Source organism: Sinocyclocheilus grahami, unplaced genomic scaffold (assembly GCF_001515645.1).
Source record: "Sinocyclocheilus grahami isolate Dianchi unplaced genomic scaffold, SAMN03320097.WGS_v1.1 scaffold817.1, whole genome shotgun sequence".
Taxonomy (NCBI): Eukaryota; Metazoa; Chordata; class Actinopteri; order Cypriniformes; family Cyprinidae; genus Sinocyclocheilus; species Sinocyclocheilus grahami.
This window is the reverse complement of record NW_015505996.1, coordinates 246500-269341: the sequence shown is the minus strand read 5'-3', so window position 1 is coordinate 269341 and position 22842 is coordinate 246500. Positions and strand designations below refer to the sequence as shown.

At 37.0% G+C, this 22842-nt stretch overlaps 1 protein-coding gene across 1 annotated transcript in view; it reads right to left on the bottom strand.

Annotated features, from left to right (window-relative positions):
- Positions 1 to 415: 415 nt before the first annotated feature.
- Positions 416 to 22842, bottom strand: part of LOC107562318 (ezrin-like) — a 28007-nt gene continuing 5580 nt past the window's right edge. The window contains exons 3-13 of the mRNA XM_016246951.1: positions 19875 to 19958; positions 15809 to 15904; positions 13151 to 13425; positions 12909 to 12992; positions 11561 to 11707; positions 7968 to 8064; positions 7156 to 7319; positions 3676 to 3806; positions 1269 to 1429; positions 1088 to 1180; positions 416 to 916 (exon numbers count right to left, since the gene is read on the bottom strand). Of these exons, the coding sequence (XP_016102437.1) occupies positions 635 to 916; positions 1088 to 1180; positions 1269 to 1429; positions 3676 to 3806; positions 7156 to 7319; positions 7968 to 8064; positions 11561 to 11707; positions 12909 to 12992; positions 13151 to 13425; positions 15809 to 15904; positions 19875 to 19958 (1614 nt within the window). The 3' untranslated portion in view covers positions 416 to 634. The remainder of the gene's footprint in view (positions 917 to 1087; positions 1181 to 1268; positions 1430 to 3675; positions 3807 to 7155; positions 7320 to 7967; positions 8065 to 11560; positions 11708 to 12908; positions 12993 to 13150; positions 13426 to 15808; positions 15905 to 19874; positions 19959 to 22842) is intronic.

Below are 22842 nucleotides of genomic sequence, written 5' to 3'. Positions count from 1 at the left end.
ATGAATTAAAGAGTTTTAATATCAGACAAAACATAAAATGAATCATACTGCCAAGCCGTGCGCTGAGTGGATCATTAATAAGAAAAAGGGGGAGAAAAAGTACCACTTATTACAACCCGAAACTAATTAAAATTATATTTTGTCCTGTGTCGTACAATGAGAAAGGTTCAAAGACGGCTGTTCATCTTTGGTCTTGCGATACAGCCCACGTTGCAGCATGATCATAGCACTGTGTGTTTGCTGCTACGATCCAAGTTTACTGACCAACCAATAAAAATGCGACATGAAATCAATGCGACATGGCGCTAAAACATAAAACTGCTTGCCTCAAGCTCTTATCCCTTCCTCTTTCGCCGCTTCCACTTTTTTTCAGCACACATAAATCACACCTTAGCAGTTGTACTTTTTTATCATGGTCTTTTTACCACTAGCGCATGCTGATGACGTTTTATTTTTCTATAGTAACGTCGTATCGTCATATCGTACAAGTCAACAGGTGTCCTCATCGTACGGTCTACACACACATCGTAGCCGAGTTTATTAAGTCCATGTCGCACAGTGTGACATGCAGTGATCTTATAGGATTGCTAAAATTGTGCAGTGTGTTTCGGGCTTTAGGCTCTAATCCTGGAGCCTAGGAAAGTTCATCCAGTTGCTCCTGCAATGTTATACTTACCAACAGCTGTTTCTGAACTCGTTCATTCTTCTCGGCCTCAGTGATCCGCTGTTCTTCGTAGCGGTGGTCATTGATACCGCCTGTCTGCAGGTCTGCACTGTAGCTACTGTTGCTCTCGCCATCTTCGTACTCATTCTCATCAGGTTCATATGCAGGTGGTGGTGGAGGGAGAGGCGGCGCCGTCATCACCATGTGAAGCTCCTCACGGGTCTTCACCAGGTCATCTTGGGCCTCTTGTGCCTGGAAGAACGCAATCCAACACCACAAATATAAGACTACCAATCCAGTTCTTGAAGAACTTAAGAGTGCACTACAGCTATGGATGTACAGACAGCTTTTGGACAAATTTGCAGGAATGCAAACTCATCAGGGGTGAAAAAGGTGACAGGGTTTATGTCTTAACGGTCTTACTCTGTGCTGCCATGTCATGGCTTCCTCCTCCTTGCGTTTTTTGGCTTCCTCCAGGAGTGCAATACGAGCAGTATGTTCTGCCAGCTCAGCAGCCTGAAAGAGATGAATGGGGAGGATTGTTAATGGGGGGAAAAAATTATAGACAAAGTAATTTTTCAGAGAAAGAGTGTTGGGATCTCACCAGCTGTTCTTGACTCGTCAGCTGATTCTGGGCTTGACGGGCCAGTTCCTCCTTTGCGAGCAGTGCTGCCTGCCTTTCTGCCTCCAATCTGGCTGCCTCCTCCTCTGCCAGCCTCCGTTCACTCTCCAGCTGCATGGCCCTCTGCATTTGCTCCTGCAGGTCTGAAAACACGCATCCAGATTTAAAATTAATTTAAAGTGCAACCATCATTACATTTCAAGTAGGGGTCTGGGCCTCGCTGTGGATGGTGATGCTCTAACAGTTACAGATCTGGGATGTTAAAAGGGTCATGAACTAAGAAACCAAAATTCCCGTGATCTTTTGACACATAAGAGGTCATTGTACTATAAAACGTTTCTGTACTGTAAGTTTCAGAATTCAACACCTTTTCGTTAGTTTAAAAAACGCTTATAATGAAGCCAGTCTGCCAAAAGGACGAGTTGTGGAATGCGCCACTCTATGATGTAATAGTGTGGCTAAACTCCACCTCCACAGAAGATAAACGCCTGCTTCTACATCGCTGCCTGTTTAGCCCCGCCCACCAATTCCCACATGTAGTGTAAATAACAAGAGAGTTTGACGCAGGTCTACGCAGAAACCAAATGATAAAGATGGCTCTGAAGGCACAATTCGGTGGGGGATTTTCAGAAAGATTGAAACTAAGACGATGCTGTGCCGAATATATTGGACCTGACAGCAATGTCGCACCACACAAGTGTGAGTAACTGTTTTTATTACGTGATCACCATTGCGTTGTCTATTAGTACATATAATTTGATATGTAATTTTTTTTTATGCGTTTTTAACCTAAAATCACAGCAGCGTGCATCTGTGAAGGATGAAGGCTGTCAAACATACACAACTGTTATCCAATCAGAGCAGTGGGTGTTTACTTCTGAGTCTACAATCCGCCAGGCCTATTCAAACAGAGCGTTCTGATGAGGGGGTTAAAAACAGGACAGAAAATAGCCTATTACTTCTAAATTGTGTTTTTTTTGGTGTAAAAATCTTGATAACATTATAAGGGGACCTCAGAAAACAGTGCAAAATAATAAAAAAGGCAGTTGATGACCCCTTTAATCAAAATATTTCTGGTCTGATACAAGACAGTTGTGACCAAGTTATGTTTGAGCACTTTTGCTTTAGCAAAGAAGTTTTAGTCCTTGTAGGCTATTCTACTTTGAAGGGATAGTTAACCCAAAAATCTGTCAGCATTTACTCGTGTCATTCCAAACACTGTATGGCCTTTATTTCATGGAACACCAAGAGAGAATTTTAGTAAATGTTCATGGTGTTTTTTTCCCCCTCCATACAATGAAAGTTGATGGGAACCAAGGGCTGTCAATCTCCAGAAAGACCCACTGAAGCATGATTAAAGTACTTATGATTCATGCACTATATTCCAAAATATGTGAGGCTGTACAATAGCTTTCTGTGTCGAACAGTTGATATTCACTGAACTCTTGTTTGACAGCGGTGGACACCATTCACTTTCATTTTATGTATAAGAGAAGCTTGGACTTGCTGCTACATATAATTCCATGAAAGAAAGTCATATAGGTCCAAAAAGACATACAAATGAGCACAAAATAACAATTTTCCTTTAACCTGACGAAAAAGGCAGAAGTACTGTGTCATATTGTGACAGAGCTCATTAACGGACATTCAAAGATGTCATAGTCAGAGATGGCTGATGGTTTTAGCATGCATGGCCACAAGATTCAGTAACATTATTTAATCCAGAATAACACACAGATTACGGTGTTCACATATTACTAATTTCTGAATGAAAAATTCCTTGTCTAATAATGTAGTCTTATACTGAATATTAGAAAGGCAAGCTTTATGGCAAACACAAAAGAAATATGACATGCGAACAGCAGAAACCGAGTAACAGGTGCAGTATGACACCATCTTGTGTTTGTATTGCCAGTCAATGGTATTGTCAGCTGGAGCACAGTCATGATCAAAGTATAATGTCTCCGCTTTATAGAATAACAAGCTAAAAGGTTACATAAACTCAAAAGACCAAAGTGACTGTATTTGGCTTGACGTCTCCAATTATGAGTCAAATTTTCCATACGGACTCACGGCACAACAACAAGCAAAACAACAGTCACAATGATTGTTAGATTTTAAAAACTATAATCCATATTGTGTTGTTTAATAAAACTAAATACTGACCTTTAAAATGACATGCCTTTTCTAAAATAAAATCAGATTACGCTTTACATTTTCCTCAGTCAAAACAATTCAAATGTTGATCGTTTTATTTGCTTACATGAATGCAGTCAATAAATACAATCATCTTGCATTAGACATGAAAACATTTGAAATCAAAAACATTTTTTTTTCTTATGATATTTTTTCCAAATAAAAACAAACACGCTGGATCCTGGCTTCTTACCTTTTTCCGCTTTTTTGGTCTTCTCCTCAAACTGGTACAGTCGCATCATCAGCTCTTGTTTCTCCCTCTCCATCTGCTCTTTCTCTCTCTCTATGGCCTCTCGTCTCTTCTTCTCACTCTCCAGCTGAGCTCTGCAGATAAGACACAACCAAAGAGAAGTACAGTGACGTTTGCTCAGAACGCCGCTCTATACCCACACACAAAACTCATCTCTCATACCGACCTTCCCAAGGTGGTCATAGTTCCTTGAACAGCTGCAAAAAACAGCTTGTTCAGAAATCGTTATGGTTTCTTGATGTTACAACCATGAGCAGATTGACAGGACCACTCATGTTTACATATCAATGTCTATTCAGTATCTTGGCCCACCCTGATCAGCAGCAACATGAACTTTGATCAGCCAATCACAACAGAGATCATTTATATATAAAACTGTTTAAATGCCAGCCATTTGGAAAGTAATTTGCAGCAACAAAGTAACTGGAGTTGACTAAAGGCAAAACAAAAACAAACAAACAAAAAAAAACAACACAAAATAAATATTACAAAAATTAACAACTAAATTCATACCAGGGTTTGCCAAGCTAAAGCTTCTGTGAAATAAGATGCTAAGTGTAGAATATGGTCAAATAAACAAAACAAAAAGAAAAGCATAAAGATAAAATACAATAAAATAAAGCGTAGAATAGTCAAAACAAATGAACAAAACAAAAAGAAAACATCAAAATAAACTAAAATAAATATTATAAATAATAAATTCAATTCAATTAATACCAGGCTTTGCCAAGCAAAAGATTCTAGTTTACTAAACTAAACTTCATACCAGGGACCGGTTTCATAAAACTAGTTTACCAAATAAGCCAGGCTTATTTCAGTTATTCTGACTTATCGTCACTTGATTTGGTTTCCGAAAGCAAAATTACCATAGCTCAAGCTCAGTCACTGTGGCAACTTATGCCAAGAAACTAACCTGGTCAGGAGCAGACTAACTGTTAGAAGCTCAGCTCCTCAAATACTGACCAATATGAACACATCGATATTACCACTGACTCGCTCACATACAATTAGTTGACTTTATTATTAGTCCAAAAATAAAAGTAGCTACACAGAAAATGCAACTTAAATAATCTAATAAATAAAAAATATATAGGCTACAACCAACTGTATTTAATGTCTTGTGTCCAAAGTGCAATGAACTTTAAGATATGAAAACATTTTAACACAGTTGCTACATGCGCATTCAGTTGATCAGCAGTTTCGAGCCATGCAGCCTTTCTCTCTGATTTTATGACAGCTGTGCCTTTATTAAAACATTACAATCTAAAATTGCTCTTTAAAGCATTAAAAACACTAAATTAAAACCACTGAATTAAAAATGAAAATAAATAGAAATCAGACTACATTTTAACTGATAAGAGGAAAAGACATTTAACTCATTTGTGCTAGTAGGGCTGTATTAGCCAGCTTACATTTGATTTACAGTTACTGCGATCATAAAAATACACTTATATATAGGATTAAAATTCTACTTGTGTCACATTTAATGCCAAACAACAAATATTTTAGCAGAATGTATATTTTATTCAGAATTATTGCACTATTATTCTATTCTGCGCCGTCTGCATAGCGTGCATGCGCTCAGCCGAACTCGTTCACTCGCCTAAGCCTCGTCCACTCCTGACAGCAAAATGGATATATTTGCATGACTTTCTACCATTTACGGATGAAAAATATACCTGTGACATGTCAGCTATGCACTGAGGAAAACACAACGTCTCAAATGCATTAAACAGCACAGATATATTCGCTGTTTGTCATGGTGGATCGATTTGATCCATGATCGACATTAAGAGCAGCTTAAGAATAAGCGTGCACGTCAAATGATCCTGACTCATTGAACCTGGATCGAATTAGTGCGATTGCGTGAACTTAGTGTCGTTTATGAAACTGCTTTAGTCCCGATTGATTTGCGAAGTTATTTCAAGCCAGGTTTTGGACTTTAATCCCCGCTTCTCTTAGCCTCTTTTATGAAACAGCCCCCAGGTTTATTTCAGTTAGTCTGACTTACTGTCAGTTGATTTGGTACAAAATAAGTCAGACTAACTGAAATATGCCAGGCTTATTTGGTAAACTTGTTTTATGAAACGGGCTTTGCCAAGCCAAAGTTTCTGTGAAATAAGATGCTAAGTGTAAAATATGGTCAAACAAACAAAACAGAACAAAAAACTAATAAAATAAAAATTTAAGGCTTTGCCAAGCCAAAGTTTCTAGTTATGAAATAAGAGACTACACAAATGTAGAATATGGCCTCTTTTATGTACCGCAGCATCTGCTGATGAGACAGCATCACTCCTCACATCACCATGGTGATTCATCCTCACCTCTCCATCTGTTTGTGTTGTTTCTCCTCTCGAGCCTGTGCTTTCATCTGCTGCACCTCGATGGTGTCCGGCTTCCTGCGGCGCATGTAAAGCTCATGGTTCCCCATACACAGCTGTAGGATACGTTTATTAATGCGCAACCGCGGGGCGTAAAACACAAAATCCTGCAGGGTTAAGAAGAAAGAGACAGGATGTAAATGCAGGGGTTACAAATCAGTCAATTTATGGATCTTTGATCAGATTACTAACGGTGTATTTATTTAATAAAGTCCTGTGATAATGTAAATGTAAACCCTACAGAAAGCTGTTGTTCTGAGCAGCCGGCTCTGACGCTCAGAGATAACGCTCTATGAAGGCCAGACTGTCAAGAGGAGACTGACTGCTGGTGTTTATCAGCCACAGCAAAATGGATATATTTGCATGACTTTCTACCATTTACGGATGAAAAATATACCTGTGACATGTCAGCTATGCACTGAGGAAAACACAACGTCTCAAATGCATTAAACAGCACAGATATATTCGCTGTTTGTCATGGTGGATCGATTTGATCCATGATCGACATTAAGAGCAGCTTAAGAATAAGCGTGCACGTCAAATGATCCTGACTCATTGAACCTGGATCGAATTAGTGCGATTGCGTGAACTTAGTGTCGTTTATGAAACTGCTTTAGTCCCGATTGATTTGCGAAGTTATTTCAAGCCAGGTTTTGGACTTTAATCCCCGCTTCTCTTAGCCTCTTTTATGAAACAGCCCCCAGGTTTATTTCAGTTAGTCTGACTTACTGTCAGTTGATTTGGTACAAAATAAGTCAGACTAACTGAAATATGCCAGGCTTATTTGGTAAACTTGTTTTATGAAACGGGCTTTGCCAAGCCAAAGTTTCTGTGAAATAAGATGCTAAGTGTAAAATATGGTCAAACAAACAAAACAGAACAAAAAACTAATAAAATAAAAATTTAAGGCTTTGCCAAGCCAAAGTTTCTAGTTATGAAATAAGAGACTACACAAATGTAGAATATGGCCTCTTTTATGTACCGCAGCATCTGCTGATGAGACAGCATCACTCCTCACATCACCATGGTGATTCATCCTCACCTCTCCATCTGTTTGTGTTGTTTCTCCTCTCGAGCCTGTGCTTTCATCTGCTGCACCTCGATGGTGTCCGGCTTCCTGCGGCGCATGTAAAGCTCATGGTTCCCCATACACAGCTGTAGGATACGTTTATTAATGCGCAACCGCGGGGCGTAAAACACAAAATCCTGCAGGGTTAAGAAGAAAGAGACAGGATGTAAATGCAGGGGTTACAAATCAGTCAATTTATGGATCTTTGATCAGATTACTAACTGTGTATTTATTTAATAAAGTCCTGTGATAATGTAAACCCTACAGAAAGCTGTTGTTCTGAGCAGCCGGCTCTGACGCTCAGAGATAACGCTCTATGAAGGCCAGACTGTCAAGAGGAGACTGACTGCTGGTGTTTATCAGCCAAAACAGCCATGCTAAAACTAATGACTCTTAACTGTGAACCTGCAGACGTTACAGTGTTTGTGTCTCAAAACAAAGCTGAAGCATCCCTAGAGAGCATCTTTTCAAGGTTTTTTGAGTGTCACATTGCAGTGTCGTTCCAGTATTATTTATACACTCTAATAGTATTTATAATAGTGTTATGCTGAAAATCCTTAATCTAATTTGTTGTTCCCAGTCAAAATTGGCCAGCCTTTTCAAAATGATTACTAGATTTTGTATCCAAAATGTAATCCTAGATGTTCTAACGTTAGTGTGACATAAAATGATCGTATATTAGAGTGGAATAAAACACGTTTTATTCTCGCCGAGGCAGTTTTTCAGTTTCAGGTGGGACTGTGAGGTATGACGGCAGCTCGTGTCGCAATCATAGTTTCACTTACTGGAGCTTTTTTATCTATGGGCTTGATGGCAAACTTCTTATCGTTGAAGGAAATGTTTCTTATTTCGCTCCAGGGGAATCCAATTTTCGGAGTGAGTCTGTAAAGACAATGATGAAACAATGATAAGTGTTCTATATTCATTCCAAACATACAGTCACGCAAGACAAACACTGTAGGGTGGATGAAACATGAAAATCCTATTTGAAAAAATGTGGATGACAACGATCAGATCTCTGGTTGCTGATCGAGCAAAAATCTAAATATTAGCACCGAGATGGGTTTGTAATGCAGTGAGAATGTTATAGCACAGGCATGATGGTCGAGGAATGTGAAGACAAGGACGGGCCTGTGATTAACGTGAGCGGATGACTTCGTCGCAGTGAGGAGTGTGCCGTGTGATCTCTTTGTGGAGCTCATGGGAGTGGCGTTACAACTACGCCTTCTAACGTGCATGTCACACCGTCTCGGTGCGTAGCTGAGAGAACACAAAGCTACCGCGGCCCACCTCGCATGACACACCACAAACGTTCCCTAAAACCAAATGGTTAAAATAATTAATGATGGTAATAAAAATGGTATGTAACATTGTAACTCATTCAATTGTTCTTTTTTATTTTTATTAAATAATCTTTACAAAAAAAAAAGAAATTCATAACGCTAACCATATTTTAACAGCAACACTTTACAATAAGGCCACATTAGATAACATTGGTTATTGCATTAGCAATGAGCAGTACCTTTGTTAAAGTATTAATTCATCTTCACATTCATTCATCACATTCATTCATTGTGAACTACTTTCCATTAAATATTGTCCACAGATACAACTTTTGATTTGAATAATGTATCAGTAAATGTTGAAACTGACATAGATGAATAAATGCTTTAGAAGTATTTTTCATTGGCTACGTTTACATGCTAATTTTTGGTTCAATCGGACTGAATTCATTCTGATTGATAAATCTGAATGTAGTGTTTACATGAACGCTAAATAAAGTGATCGGGTTGATGTGCGCGTTTATATGTCACAAGCTTCAAATCTGAATGTTTTTTTTTTTATATATATATGCACACATTGCACAAATATAGAGTTTCTCACGGTTTGCACATAATAACCACTCTCCTACATGGTTTCTTTGTTTTTAACAGCAGAATTAATATTTATTAATGGATAAATATACATATAAACCGCTGTGCCGTGCTGCTCATATTTATCACGCAGTAAAAAAGCCCCTCCCCACACCCAAACCGGGTTGCCTGTGGATGAGAATCCAAAACAAGGACTGGGGGAGGTTGTCCTGCTCCACTTCACAGTTGCCGAGTGAAAGGAGAGTTTTATAATGACAGGACACTCATTTATACAACACTTTATTCAAAAGGAAGAACCGCTCGTTCCGTGAATCATACGTCATTACGCTATTTCTGCATCATTGCACGTGCGCAGTGCTTTCGGTTTCGGGGTTCAATCCGATCGAGTGTTTACATTGACTCTCAATCGTATTAGAAAAAGAATAAACCACCCGCTTCAATCCGATCGATTAAGGGGTTTACATGAAGGCTTTTCAGTCCGATTGAGCCGTCAATCCGATTACAAATGGATTATTTGGTTGCATGTAAACGTAGCCATTGTTAGTTTAACTAATGCAGTTAACTAATGTGATCTTATTGTGAAGTTCTACCATTTAAACAATTGAAGCAAATATTGAGTTTAAATGTACTACCACTACTACTATTAATAATAACAATTGAAAATCCTTTTCCATTGAGATTCCATGTTTTAATGTTTTATATTTGCAACTATGGCATTTTGGTGGTACATTTTATGGTATGGCAGTATAGCAAAAGAGGATTTATTCATCAAAAGGTTAGCATGATGATTTTTATCTGTGTTTTGTGATACGTGTCTGGTATATCGCTGGTGTGGTCAAAGACAATCATGGTTGATAATGAAGATGTATTCTATACAATGCAATACAATACAACACGACTCTTGACAGTTTCATTTTTCCTATCATATATTTTATAGCATTTATATTATTTTAAAGAGGCCATAGTTTTTGTCCTCGTAGTGCTATGATTGTACATTTGGCCTATAAAATGTCTCTTGCTAGGCTTTGATTGGCTCTGATGGGAATAGAGCTCCAGTAAGATTGTTGTGTGACTTGGTCTAGGTGGAACAGAGCTGCTAAAACATGCTTGCTTCGGTTTTCCTCTTGTGGACAGAAGGCATACAACATTTTTTATAGATTATTCTACCTTTTAAATTAAGGAAAATGCTCAATTATATTAGAATAAAAATACATTTTATATTATTAAACAATTATAGGTTTATTTTAAGGTGTCCCTGTTATACTGCAATTACACAGATGAGTGCGGAGTAATAGTAATTAACAACATGTACTTACTATATAGGATTAGGTCCGGTTTATGGTTAGTTGCTTGTAATTATGCATAATTTACTGTTATTACTATAGAAAGTACATGTAAAATGTGCAACAAGGACACTGCAAAATAAAGTCTTACCCAATTATCTAATAATAAGAATGGTAATGCTTTTTTAAAGATTAGGATTCTACAAATCTTGTTTGTTCTTTCTTCAAGTATTTACTGTTCTAACATTGGTTTGACGGGGATAATGGAAAAAGAAAGAAAGTAAACAAACACTTTGTACTGCATTTTGGCATTGACTATTACATTTTCACTTCTCATAGCGTTCAGTGTTAAACTATGACTACATGCTTTTGGAGACTGGCATGTTGGTTAGTTAAGACAGTTCATCTGAAACAAATGCGAAGGATATGGGCCACTCAGCAGAACGAGCACAGCTAACGCAACAATGCAAACGAAGATCCAACGAATGTGAACTATTTCACAGGTTGTTGTGCAACATGGTTTTCTTATCTTTACATGTGTGTACTTGCAAAGCCTTCTCTCGGTCACATACACAATCCTTGCCCAATGCTTTCAAGGACTACATAGCTTGAAAAACCAGTCTTTGTTGCTATGGTTAAAATAGAGGGCATTGTGGGGAAAAAGCCATTAAAAAGCCACTGTGCGCACACACACACACACACACACAGAGAGAGATCTCTGTTTGTGGAAAGACGAGCACCTGTGAACAATGTCCTCAAACCAAACTAAATCACAACACACGCAATTTGGGAAAACCCCCCCCCAAAAACAATTATACAGTACATATTAGGATTACAATCGTATACCATTATTTTACCACATAGCTTGAAAAACCAGTCTTTGTTGCTATGGTTAAAATAGAGGGCATTGTGGGGAAAAAGCCATTAAAAAGCCACTGTGCGCACACACACACACACACACACAGAGAGAGATCTCTGTTTGTGGAAAGACGAGCACCTGTGAACAATGTCCTCAAACCAAACTAAATCACAACACACGCAATTTGGGAAACCCCCCCCCAAAAACAATTATACAGTACATATTAGGATTACAATCGTATACCATTATTTTACCTTAGTACTGCCACAATGCATTTAAAAGAAGAGAAAAACACGTTGGAGTTGAAATAGCACTTGAGATGTGGATAATGTCAAATGAATGTAGGGAAAGGCTGAACTCACTTGTCTTCTTTCTCATAGATATTTAGGCCCAGGGCATCCACACCCAGCCTCAGCTCCGTTCCCTTCTTGTTCTTGATGTCAAAGTAGTTCACTCCATACATTTCCAGATCCTGAGCAATCTTCAGGTACTCAAGCATTGCGTCCTCTCTAAGAACAGAGAATAATCACTTTCAGTTTCTAATAGGCTGGTGAATGATGTGACCAAAATCTTTTAGCATAGTATAAGTTTTTTTTTTAATGGTAGTAATAGTACATCACAATGTAGTCATAACTAGGGTTTTACACATTATATAATATATATTACATATTACATAATCATACGGTATAGCTTAGAATGACATAATCCAGTAAATTAAATAGTAAAAGCACTTAATTTCACATAATTTAGTGTAAACTAGTGCGGTCAAACGATTAATCGCGATAAAAGTTTGTGTTTACATAATATGTGTGCGTTTACTGTGTATTTATTATATATATATATAAAAATACAAACATGCATATATTTAAGAAAAATGTGTTATGAATATATTAAATATATTTATATATATATATAATATAAAATAAGAATATATAAATGTATAAACGTAAATATTTTCAAAATTTATACTGTGTGTATTTGTATATACACAATAAATTTATACAGTACACATACATAATGTAAACAAAAACTTATTTTGGATGCAATTAATCGCGATTAATCGTTTGACAGCACTAGTGTAAAATAAAACTAAAGCGATTCAATTTTTTTGAAAATTAAAATAAAATTGAAAAAATATAAATTAGATTTAACAACTTAATTAAAAAAAGGGAGTTAAATACATACATGAATAAATAATTAAATGAATCAATAAATACAACAAACTAAAATATTAATGAATACTGAAAAAGCATATAAATAATACTAAAATAACCCTAAAATTATTATTTCCTTTTTATTATGAAATTTGACTATAAATCAAGATAAAATTAGACAAAACAGCTGATATAGGCACACCTGTGACTGCACTTCAGTTTAATTCTATGTTAATATGGAAAGTTGAGACTTTAGCAACCATAAACAACCTACAGTTTACATTGGACTTGCCAAGTGACATTTATAATTGCATGGTATACTGTATGTCAAACCACCAGGGCCTATAGACTGATATATCAAGCAAGTCAATTATTAGGCATCAGTCAATAAATGTGCTTGACTGACCAGCTGACAGAAGTGTTAGTTTCTTATTTCTACAATCAGCTCTATACATTTGATAAATCTACATTTAGCATTGAGGCCCATTCTCACACCAAGAACGATAACTATAAAGATCCTACAACAATAACTTTTGAGAGAACGTTGTCAACTTACTTGAGCATTCCACGATGCTCTTCATGCCACACCTGAATCCTCTCCTCCCACTGGTCCCGTGACAACTTGTGCTGGTCTAGAACCCTGCAATCAAACAACAGGAGGGACAAAGACTCATTTCCAAAGGTTCTAAACCTTTAACTGTTCTCCAAAACCAAATTCTGATGAGCAATGATGGCAGAATTCAAATCCTATACTTCACGGAGCACATGCCCCAGTTAAGCCAATCCTGTGTGTCTCACCGTTGGGGCAGGAGGCGATCTGAGGTCAGGTATCCAGGCCTGTGCACTTCCTTGCTGAAATCACCAAATTTGGCCTGCACCGAATAGGAGCCCAGAAGCACCGCAGTCTCTGGAGGACAGTAGATTTCATCACTCAGAATGGCATCTTTCACTTGCATGAAGAACAGCTTTTGAGTGATATCCTGGATCAACTCATCCGCCACATCTTCTGGGAAGAACTTGGCACGGAATTTAAACTGGAGAGGGTTCTCCTTCTTCACATCTTGAGAGGAGACCTGCAAAAAAAAAAAAAGAAAAAAAAAAGGGGGTGTTAGGACTTTATACTGAGCTTTTTGACTACTCATGAATGTTTTACTACTCCAAATATGTTTCAGCACATTTAGGCAACAGCCAAGGATATATATATATAAAACATAACATTAAATTAATATTATGAATATACCATTATATAAATAAATGTTTTTATTTATTCACCAGTCAGTCCTCTAATCTGGTGTGCATTTCCCAAAACCATCATTATTTAACAATGGTCGCAAGTTTCTTTGAACTCCATTGGTAACGGATATACAACTTTGTAATATTTCACTTTCCGGACAAGGTGCTTCTCTTTAGTTGACAACGTCTAGTTCATAAGAGCTTCTTATTCCAATTTTAGGAAGATTGTTGCATTAGGGTAGGTTAACCCTAACCATAACGCATGTTGCGTTCTCCCAGCTGAGCCTTTCTGAGACACTGAAAACATCAGACTGTGATCTGCTCATGTGTAAATGAACACAGTGCTGTGCTTCTCTCTGAAACATGCAGCACATAAATTCATTCAATTACATAACAGCTTTTGCGATTTGATGTTTGCACTAAGCCATATTGCAATTCCAAATGATTTCAATTAATCGTGCAGCCTGAATGGAGTGAAGTTGGAGCAGGTTTATTTTAATAAAAAAAAAAACAATTCAAGTAACTGCGCATTCAGCCATAAACACCAAACCAATCAGTTGTGTCAAATATGGGTGTTTCAGGGTTAAACAAGTCTCTTCATTTCAAGCTCTGATCTGTGAAGAGTTTACAAGTGGAATGAACCCAGACAAGTTTCTTTTCCTGAAAAATCTCCCTTTTTCTTTGACTGCACCTGATTTATGGTGGGTTAAAATCTCAGTTATGTTTATAGTTTATTAATATTTCACACCTTTTTAAAATAACAGTCCTTTTAGGACACATACAGTATAGTTCTGGCCATAGCTAGCTAGTAAAATCACATTAAATGTAACTTAAATCACATATCAATTTATTACGTACAATTCAAGTTCTATGTTCATAAATGTTTGTAGAACTGATCTAATATTTATCACTGCATGCACTGGTAAATATTACAAAAAAAATGACAAATCTTGTATTCAGCGAATTTGACTAACAACGGGGGTTTGGGTTTTCGTGTAGATTTATTACCATTTGGATGTAAATATGTCCTCTTCATATTGTAAACAATATCAATTAGTAATTCAAATTAGTCCTCATGATGATGAAGTTCATAATTCTCAATGGTCCATTCCTGATATTAATTTGACAATTTAGATTAAAGTAAATATTAAAGGACCAAGCAGTGTTGCTCATGCTTGTATTTTGAAAGCTTCATCCTTATTCTAATAATTAATGAAACAATCAAACTACAAAAGTCAGACTAACACAATTGGAGAAAAAATATAATTCAATCTCACAAAAAGTCATTCATTTCCATGTATGAGGAAATCTGCTTTCCTCTGAAGTATATTGTATCAGCTGTATGAAGACAACAACGAGGAAACACACAATTGAAATGTTCAACCTACTGATTGTGTTATAGTCCAACAGGTGAAAGGCATGTATGAGTAATCTATGCTTGGGAATCTATATTAGGCTTGCCGCGATAGACGGTGCTACCGGTGTTAAGCCGCAACACCGGTTACGTCACTGACCCCACCGTCGTTTTGATTTTTTTATAGTAATAAAAATAATTTAGTTCAGTAAAAGAACAGACACTACAGTTAAAAACTGAACGCGGCTGCTCAATGCAGTGTGTCGAACAACAGTCGCATCACGGATCAGATTTAATTTCTCCAGTGAGGAGAGTGAGTCGAGCGAGTCTAGCTGACTGACGAGAAGAGTGAGGTGAGACGGACAAGACGATCGCGGATGATTTAGTTTCGAAACTAGATGCAAAAGCGCCTGTTTGGCAATATTTGTGATTTTGAAAAGCCTGTTGACTTTTGTCGTTTATCCAAGATGATTTTGGAAGTTTTTTTTTTTTAAACATTCATTTCTTATTTAATTGGCTCCACGTTGTTTGCTGATATTCTTTATATAAACGGTGTCATTTATTTTATTTGACATTCGTTTTGATAAACGTTCTACGCGTCTTATTTATTTAGTTATATATTATAACTGTTTACTTATTTCCAGTTTTGTATACCTATTAAACTTTATGCAAGTTATTTGTTATTTTATATTAGGCATAGCTTGCCCTATAGCGTGGTGTTTTTGTTTTGTTAATAAAAGTTCTATGTTTTATATATACGCTAAAGTGAGTTTGACGTTGTATTTTGTTGTTGCATTCAAGCAATTGACGCCGAACTGCCGGTAAAGAAAAAAATCAGAATATCATTGTTGTGCTAAATGTACAATTACCTTTTTATCAAGTTTCAGCCATGTAAAGTACCCTTTGCTGTCCATATACTGTAGTCCGAAGTACCATATTTCACGTAACCCGATGGTCTTCACCACCTGTCAGGAAAAAAAAACAAAACAAAAGACACCTTTTAGCACACAATATATAGATGAATGAATTAAGCGGTTGCTGACTGCTTTGCGACTATTGTATACTTAGTGCTTTGAAATCCAACAGAGCACAGGGTTACATTTCCTTGAAAACAGAATAAAGGCCATATTTAAAGAATATACTGAATATATATATTTTGGCCTTCTTTCCATCACAAAGTACTGTAAGTCATTAGCTCATTCACACTCATTAGTTTTTGCAGGAGTGGAGGGTGATGAGCACCAGCGGCCCTGAAGGGAAAACTTCAGATTTCAATGGGTATACATGCACGTACACAATTTCCCAGAGGCTTTGTGCAAGATGGTATTTATTACCGTTTTGGCAAATGTTGCAGCTCTAATGCAGTGGCCGTTACCTGCTGGTCCAACAGGAGTTTAGAGCAACAGCCCGAGAGTATACAAAATTATTGAATTTTCAACATTTGCACCACTTTTCAAATGTTTTGGGTCAGTAATTATTATCATTTTTTTTTGTTTTGTAAAGCTAACATACTGAGCTATGGTGGTCATGTCCTCTTTAAGTGATACTATGAAAAAAATACATGTTTAAAATAAAACATGTACTGATCTAGTAAGTGTCACACATTCAGTATGCATAACCACCTAAATAAATAAATACACATAGAACATGTGCCATCTGTAACCTTTTGAAACAAAAACTGCACTGCAGGAAATGTTAAGTGCAAATTTACTAATAGGTTTCATTTTCTCAGATGTCCTGTTTTTTTTTCTTCTTCTTCCACCAACGCAAATACAGTTTTCCGGAGTTTGATTGTGATTGGCAGCAAAGAATTACCCCCAAAGCATGTGCACGTATGTGTGTCAATGACATGACAGACAATTAGTTTCTAAGTGCGATTCTGATTAATGCACACAACCACGCTTACCTTTAATTTATTGTTGTCCTGAAAATTTACAGGAGTCCTGTCAGTAAAATGAGCTTGTCAGACTAGTAACCAACCAAACTGACAACAGTATTTTTCGTCTGTGTGCAGCTGAAGAACACTTCAGTTAGGGGAAAAATTATGGTAGAAAATCTAAACAGAAATCTCATGACAAATGTTTTACAGATCTGCATTTGATAAAAACAACATTTCAACAATATTTTTCTTCAACCAATCAGATCTTCTATTGCACTTCGATTGCCTTTTATAACCAGTCACAATCATACCATATTCCTGGAAAAAGAAAAAAAAATCCAAAGTTGGTGACAAGAACGTAACAAATGCTGTAAACCAGCTCAACAGGTTCTAAGCATCTCTAAGCTCACTGACAAAGCTATTCGAGAAAGTGGGTTTAACCCAAGTAGAGTAGTACCTAGAAATTATTTAACCTTCCCCACCCCCCCATTAAAAAAAACAGCAATAACCAGCTTTAAAATAGGTGCGTTTCAACCCAATGAGAAGAAATGCAAGAGTCAACCAGACCCGGGTCACGGCACCAATTTCTGAATTTCAAGACTGAATTTAGGTAACATTATTCAAATTAAACACCCTGCTAAGATTTATTTAATAAGAACATTACATAATTATCCATAACGCTCTGGACTTTAAGAACTCTTTTTTTTTTTTTCTCGGCAACTCAGTCTGCCAGCATGGACAGTTGGACTGCCAGAGGCTTCAGTGCAAACCTCTCATCTATGCCGTGTGCCATCCACAGTTCATGACTGGCTCATAGCACTTACTCTGAAGTGGAGACTGCTTCAGCTGTGGGTTCTGTTATGAATGGGAAAATTAGAGTGTGGTCATAGAGGAACAGCCCGTATTCACTGTTTCCACAGTCGTGGCAGTCAATGAGCACATCAGTGTAATGGTCAGTGAGTCATACGTCAAGGGATATGCTCTTTTAAAGAAGAAAAACCCTTCCTGTGAGGTTTTCGTGGTGTTCTGGGCTTTCTATTTGCAGGGGATTATCCCATGTCACCAAGCCGGTAATTAAATTAGGTCATAGGCATCGGTGCTACTGATGCCCAGTGAAGTCTGAGTTTGTTCTGTGACATCTTTAACTGTTTGTTACCATTATTTTAAATACACATTTTTTTATATAAATTTATATGTATAAAATTATCATTTAAAATACAATTTTTATTTAAAAATGATAACAATTCTTTCATTTTTTTAATACATTTTATATTCAAATAATCCAATATAAAAGTTTAGACTTAAAAACATGTTCCTCCTGCTCTTTTTTTGTGCTTAACTTTAGTTAGTCTGTAATGCTGCTGTTTGAGCATAAAAAAGATCTGCAAAGTTACAAAGCTCAAAGTCCACTTCAAAAGGAGATATTTTATTTAACAGAAATCACTTTTCAAAAACTAAAACGAACGACTCGTTTGGACTAGAGACCTGCACTCTCGCGGGAGGACCGCGGGACCCAACGTAACAGGGTACGGCACGGGACAACTCTTGATGGGCGAGTGCGGGTGCGGGCGGTAAGAGACTCGTGTGTGTGCGGGACGCGGGAGAATAAAATGATTTGCGGGACTCCCGCAAAATAGAAATGATCTAAACAAAGTGTTTAAAGCATAAATTATTTATCTGTTGCACAAAAGCAAAAAGAACAACTAATATTAACATTAAAATGATTGACATGCGCAAGCTAGGCATAGTTTCTATTTATAACACGTGTTTAAAAGGTTGCGCAATGTAGCCAATCACAGACTCAGCTGTTGATTTCTGAAACACAATGGCCAATCCGAGGTGATTAAGTTAGAATCTACTCACCGCAGTGCTGAAATTGCGTGCTCAGGAATCCTCTCATTTTAATACATGAAGTGTAGACACTGTGAAAGATTCATTGTGCATATATTTAATGTGATATAACAAAGCTTTATGAGATCGCGATTAACTGAGATGTCAGCTTTTAGTGATAATAAAGGAAGCGTGCTGCTCGCATTCTGCCATGCCAAACCATGCACGCAGCAGCACATGCTTGCTTTTCTGTTAAAAATAACAGTGGTTTGTGAATGTGAATGTTGATGCTTAGCCTAAATAACAAATATTTTATCGGGAGCGTTTATGCTGGTATGTTGTGGAGCTTCGGAGATATTACAGAACCATTTTATGTAAATTTCTTCTAAGTACTGAAAATAAATCTATATAGATTACTTATGTGGGCTTTTGCGGGCGGGAGTGGGACAAAACATGAATGTCGCGGGCGGGAGCGGGACCAGATAAGATATATTTCTGCGGGAGCGGGTGGGCGCGGAAATATCCGTCCCGCGCAGGTCTCTAGTTTGGACTACAACGTATATTTTCCGGGATTTGTGATATCACAAATATCGACGAATGGGACGAGACCTGGTTGAGCTGCACTAGAGAAGACAACGAGTGTTATCACTATGTCGGAGACACGCTAGCTTTCTCAAGGCAGACGAACTTGGAGTGGTTACAATCACGCTCAAATTGATTTGGTATTGACGCAATATTTACACTGAAGCTCGCGGGCGGCTATGGTAAGGGGCATGACATTCCCCGACCAGGCGCCGAGTGCTGCCAATCACAACACACACTGGCCCAGCTAACCAATCACAACACACACTGGCCCAGCTAACCAATCACAACACACACTGGCCCAGCTAACCAATCACAGCACATTTCGTATTCCAGAAGGCGGGCCTTCATTTGATACAGGAACTATTCGAGCCGTTCATGCCAGACTGGGGAGAGAGGTGTTGTAATAATGTAAAATGTGTGAAAAATAATGTGTTTTTCAAACAACCGAGTATGAGAGCCTGTTCTAGTACACCCCCAAAACAAAATCAAGACTTTTTAAAAAGAGCATAATAGGACCCCTTTAAGAGTTTAAGTTAACGCTCTGAAAACTGTTTGTAAAGCATGGTTCAGTATTCATGCACATGATCCTAACCAATGCTTGTTAATTCATCTATTTCTTTTCTGGATGTTTAGTTGCAGACCTGGTCAAATAGCTGCTTGCCAGTTGTGCTGGGCTGAACGGCAAACTCCAGCTCCGCGTCCATCGAAGTGACGCGAACATTTACCTAAAGAGAGAGAGAGAGAAAAAAATTAAAATAAAAACAATTACATTAGCAACCACTGTTGACATTCGTGCTGTTAAATAAAATAAAAAATAAAAAAGCAGTTGAGAGGAAAATGGTCATCTTACAAGATGGTTACAACTTTAGATTTTACGGTTTTCATTTTATAGAAGCAATTTCAGAAGCAAAGGAAATTTAAAAAAAAAATCTGCAATGATGAGACGATCACAAGCACGCTGGCCAAAAACAAACAAACACACGGAATACAGTAATGATCTATGTTGATAACTTTAGTCTGATTGTGTAGCAAGCTGATGACCCAGACTATCGTTCTTGAAGCAGACATGGCTTGAAAGAAACTGGGAAAACAGCAGGAGTGGCCTCACAGAACAATGTGCCTCAGCCACTATTTGTAAAGGGGAAATGCCAATCTATTCTACTGTTAATGTTTGACAGGACTAAGTCAACAAGAAAAAGGCTGAAACCGCTCTACAATCAAATTTGTACCATTTTATGGGACAACAAAGAGTCATTTTAAAGCACTTTCCCAAGAAATACCAAACAGAGGCGTTTCTTCACAATGAACAGACAACAAACTCACAGAATCAAGGAACAATAAATCATTTGTGAGAGCCAATTGAAGTAAAAAATAAAAAAAAACATCTAGGTGAAAGTATTGTAGTTCTCATCCAGGAAAAGACGACAGCAGTCTAAGAGGAGTTTCTAATAGACAAGAATTACCATTGTTGATATTGTAAAGCACAATCATAAAGCACACATCTGATTCAGTGATCCATTTTCATGTGATTACCATGTGAACTGTCAGCAATGATGGTGGCTGAACAAAAATAAGCGAAGAGACTACTGCTGGAGAATCACAGACACTCCATACTGGGTGGGAGCAATGAGTGTGTCTGGTAAGAAAGAATAACCATTTCTAATTATGTAGCTGCTTTAAAAGAATTGCTCCACTATGAAATCTCATAACTATATAAACAGAAACTCACAAAAGTGTTCAGACCAAAGCAGTGCAGACAACAGATTCCACCCTTTCAGCAATACAAAAGCAAGGCTTAACAAGAGGAATACGACAACTGTAGCCAAATTCCTTGACACGTCTGTGTGTGGTGGCTCTTGATGCCTTGACCCCAGCCTCAGTCCATTCCTTGTGAAGTTCACTCAAATTCTTGAATCGATTTTGCTTGACAATCCTCATAAGGCTTCATCCAACGGTTTTCTCGGTTGGTTGTGCATCTTTTTCTTCCACACTTTTTCCTTCCACTCAACTTTCTGTTAACATGCTTGGATACAGCACTCCGTGAACAGCCAGCTTCTTTGGCAATGAATGTTTGTGGCTTACCCTCCTTGTGAAGGGTGTTAATGATTGTCTTCTGGACAACTGTCAGATCAGCAGTCTTCCCCATGATTGTGTAGCCTAGTGAACCAAACAGAGACCATTTTGAAGGCTCAGGAAACCTTTGCAGGTGTTTTGAGTTGATTAGCATGTCACCATATTCTAATTTGTTGAGATAGTGAATTGGTGGGTTTCTGTTAATGTAAATGTGAGCCAAAATCATCACAATTAAAAGAACCAAAGAAAAACTACTTCAGTCTGTGTGCATTGAATTTATTTAATACACGAGTTTCACAATTTGAGTTGAATTACTGAAATAAATGAACTTTTCCACGACATTCTAATTTATTGAGATGCACCTGTAGTTCATATCAAAATGACAATTCTGTCATCATTTACTCACACTCACGTTGTTTCACACTGTATGACTTTGTTTTCCATGGAGCACAAAAGGGGGAATTTTAAAGAATGTATGCTACTTGTAATTTTTTTCCAATATATAATATAAAAGTCATACAGACTGCTTTTATGATAATTCAGCAGTGATTTTGTGTCATTTTTGAAGCTTCATAGCACCAGTCCACATTGAATAAAAAGTCCATGAAAAAAACACCAGTATTTACTTTCATGTCATATGGTGAACTTTGTGTATTAATATTTTAATAATAAAAATACATACATTTTTCATTAATAAAAAATTAGTTAAAACATAATTTGAAAAACAGCAATTGCGGTTATAATAATGTACATAATATAGAAAAATAATTTTAAAAAGTAATTTGCCTTTGTACATGGAATATGAAATGTGGGACTGGTACTTTTATTAATAGTTTCTTCTTTAAAAAGTACTAAACTAAAACAAAACTAATAAATAAATAAATAAATAAACATAATAATGAAAACATTTAAAAAAACAATAATTACTAAAGCTTTAACTAAAATTAAAAATGAAAACACACACACATATATATACAATTTAATTCAAAACATTAACCAAAACTATAGTACATCAATGATACTAAAATATCACTGGTTCTTATATTATATAACGATAACTGTTTGGTTGAAATGACTGTTTCTGTGTGTAAAAAAAAAAAATAATAAAAAAAAAACCAACACAACAACAACATCTTAAGCCATTATATAACTTCTTTTTTTGCTAACCCAACCCTACTGAACATAAAACTTTATAGAGAATGACTATGAGCAGTTCTTGTGAATAATCAATCAACACCACAAGCATTGTTATATTTAAAGAACTTCCTGTACCAAGCTTAAAGAGGACTGCTGGGAAGTTTCCTGAAAACAGCGCTGTGATAGTAAACACACAATCACACAGAAATTCATAAACAAATATACAATTACAAATCATCAACACTAATAAATAACTTGATATAGACCCTCCACTGACAATAAAAAGGAATCATAGGCCTGCCGAGTACTGTACATCTGAAATCTAGTGGTGAAGAGTTCAGCTTAAAGACTGGCATCCAACTCGCCAAAGAGGGGGAGACGGAGGGGTATCCATTTACC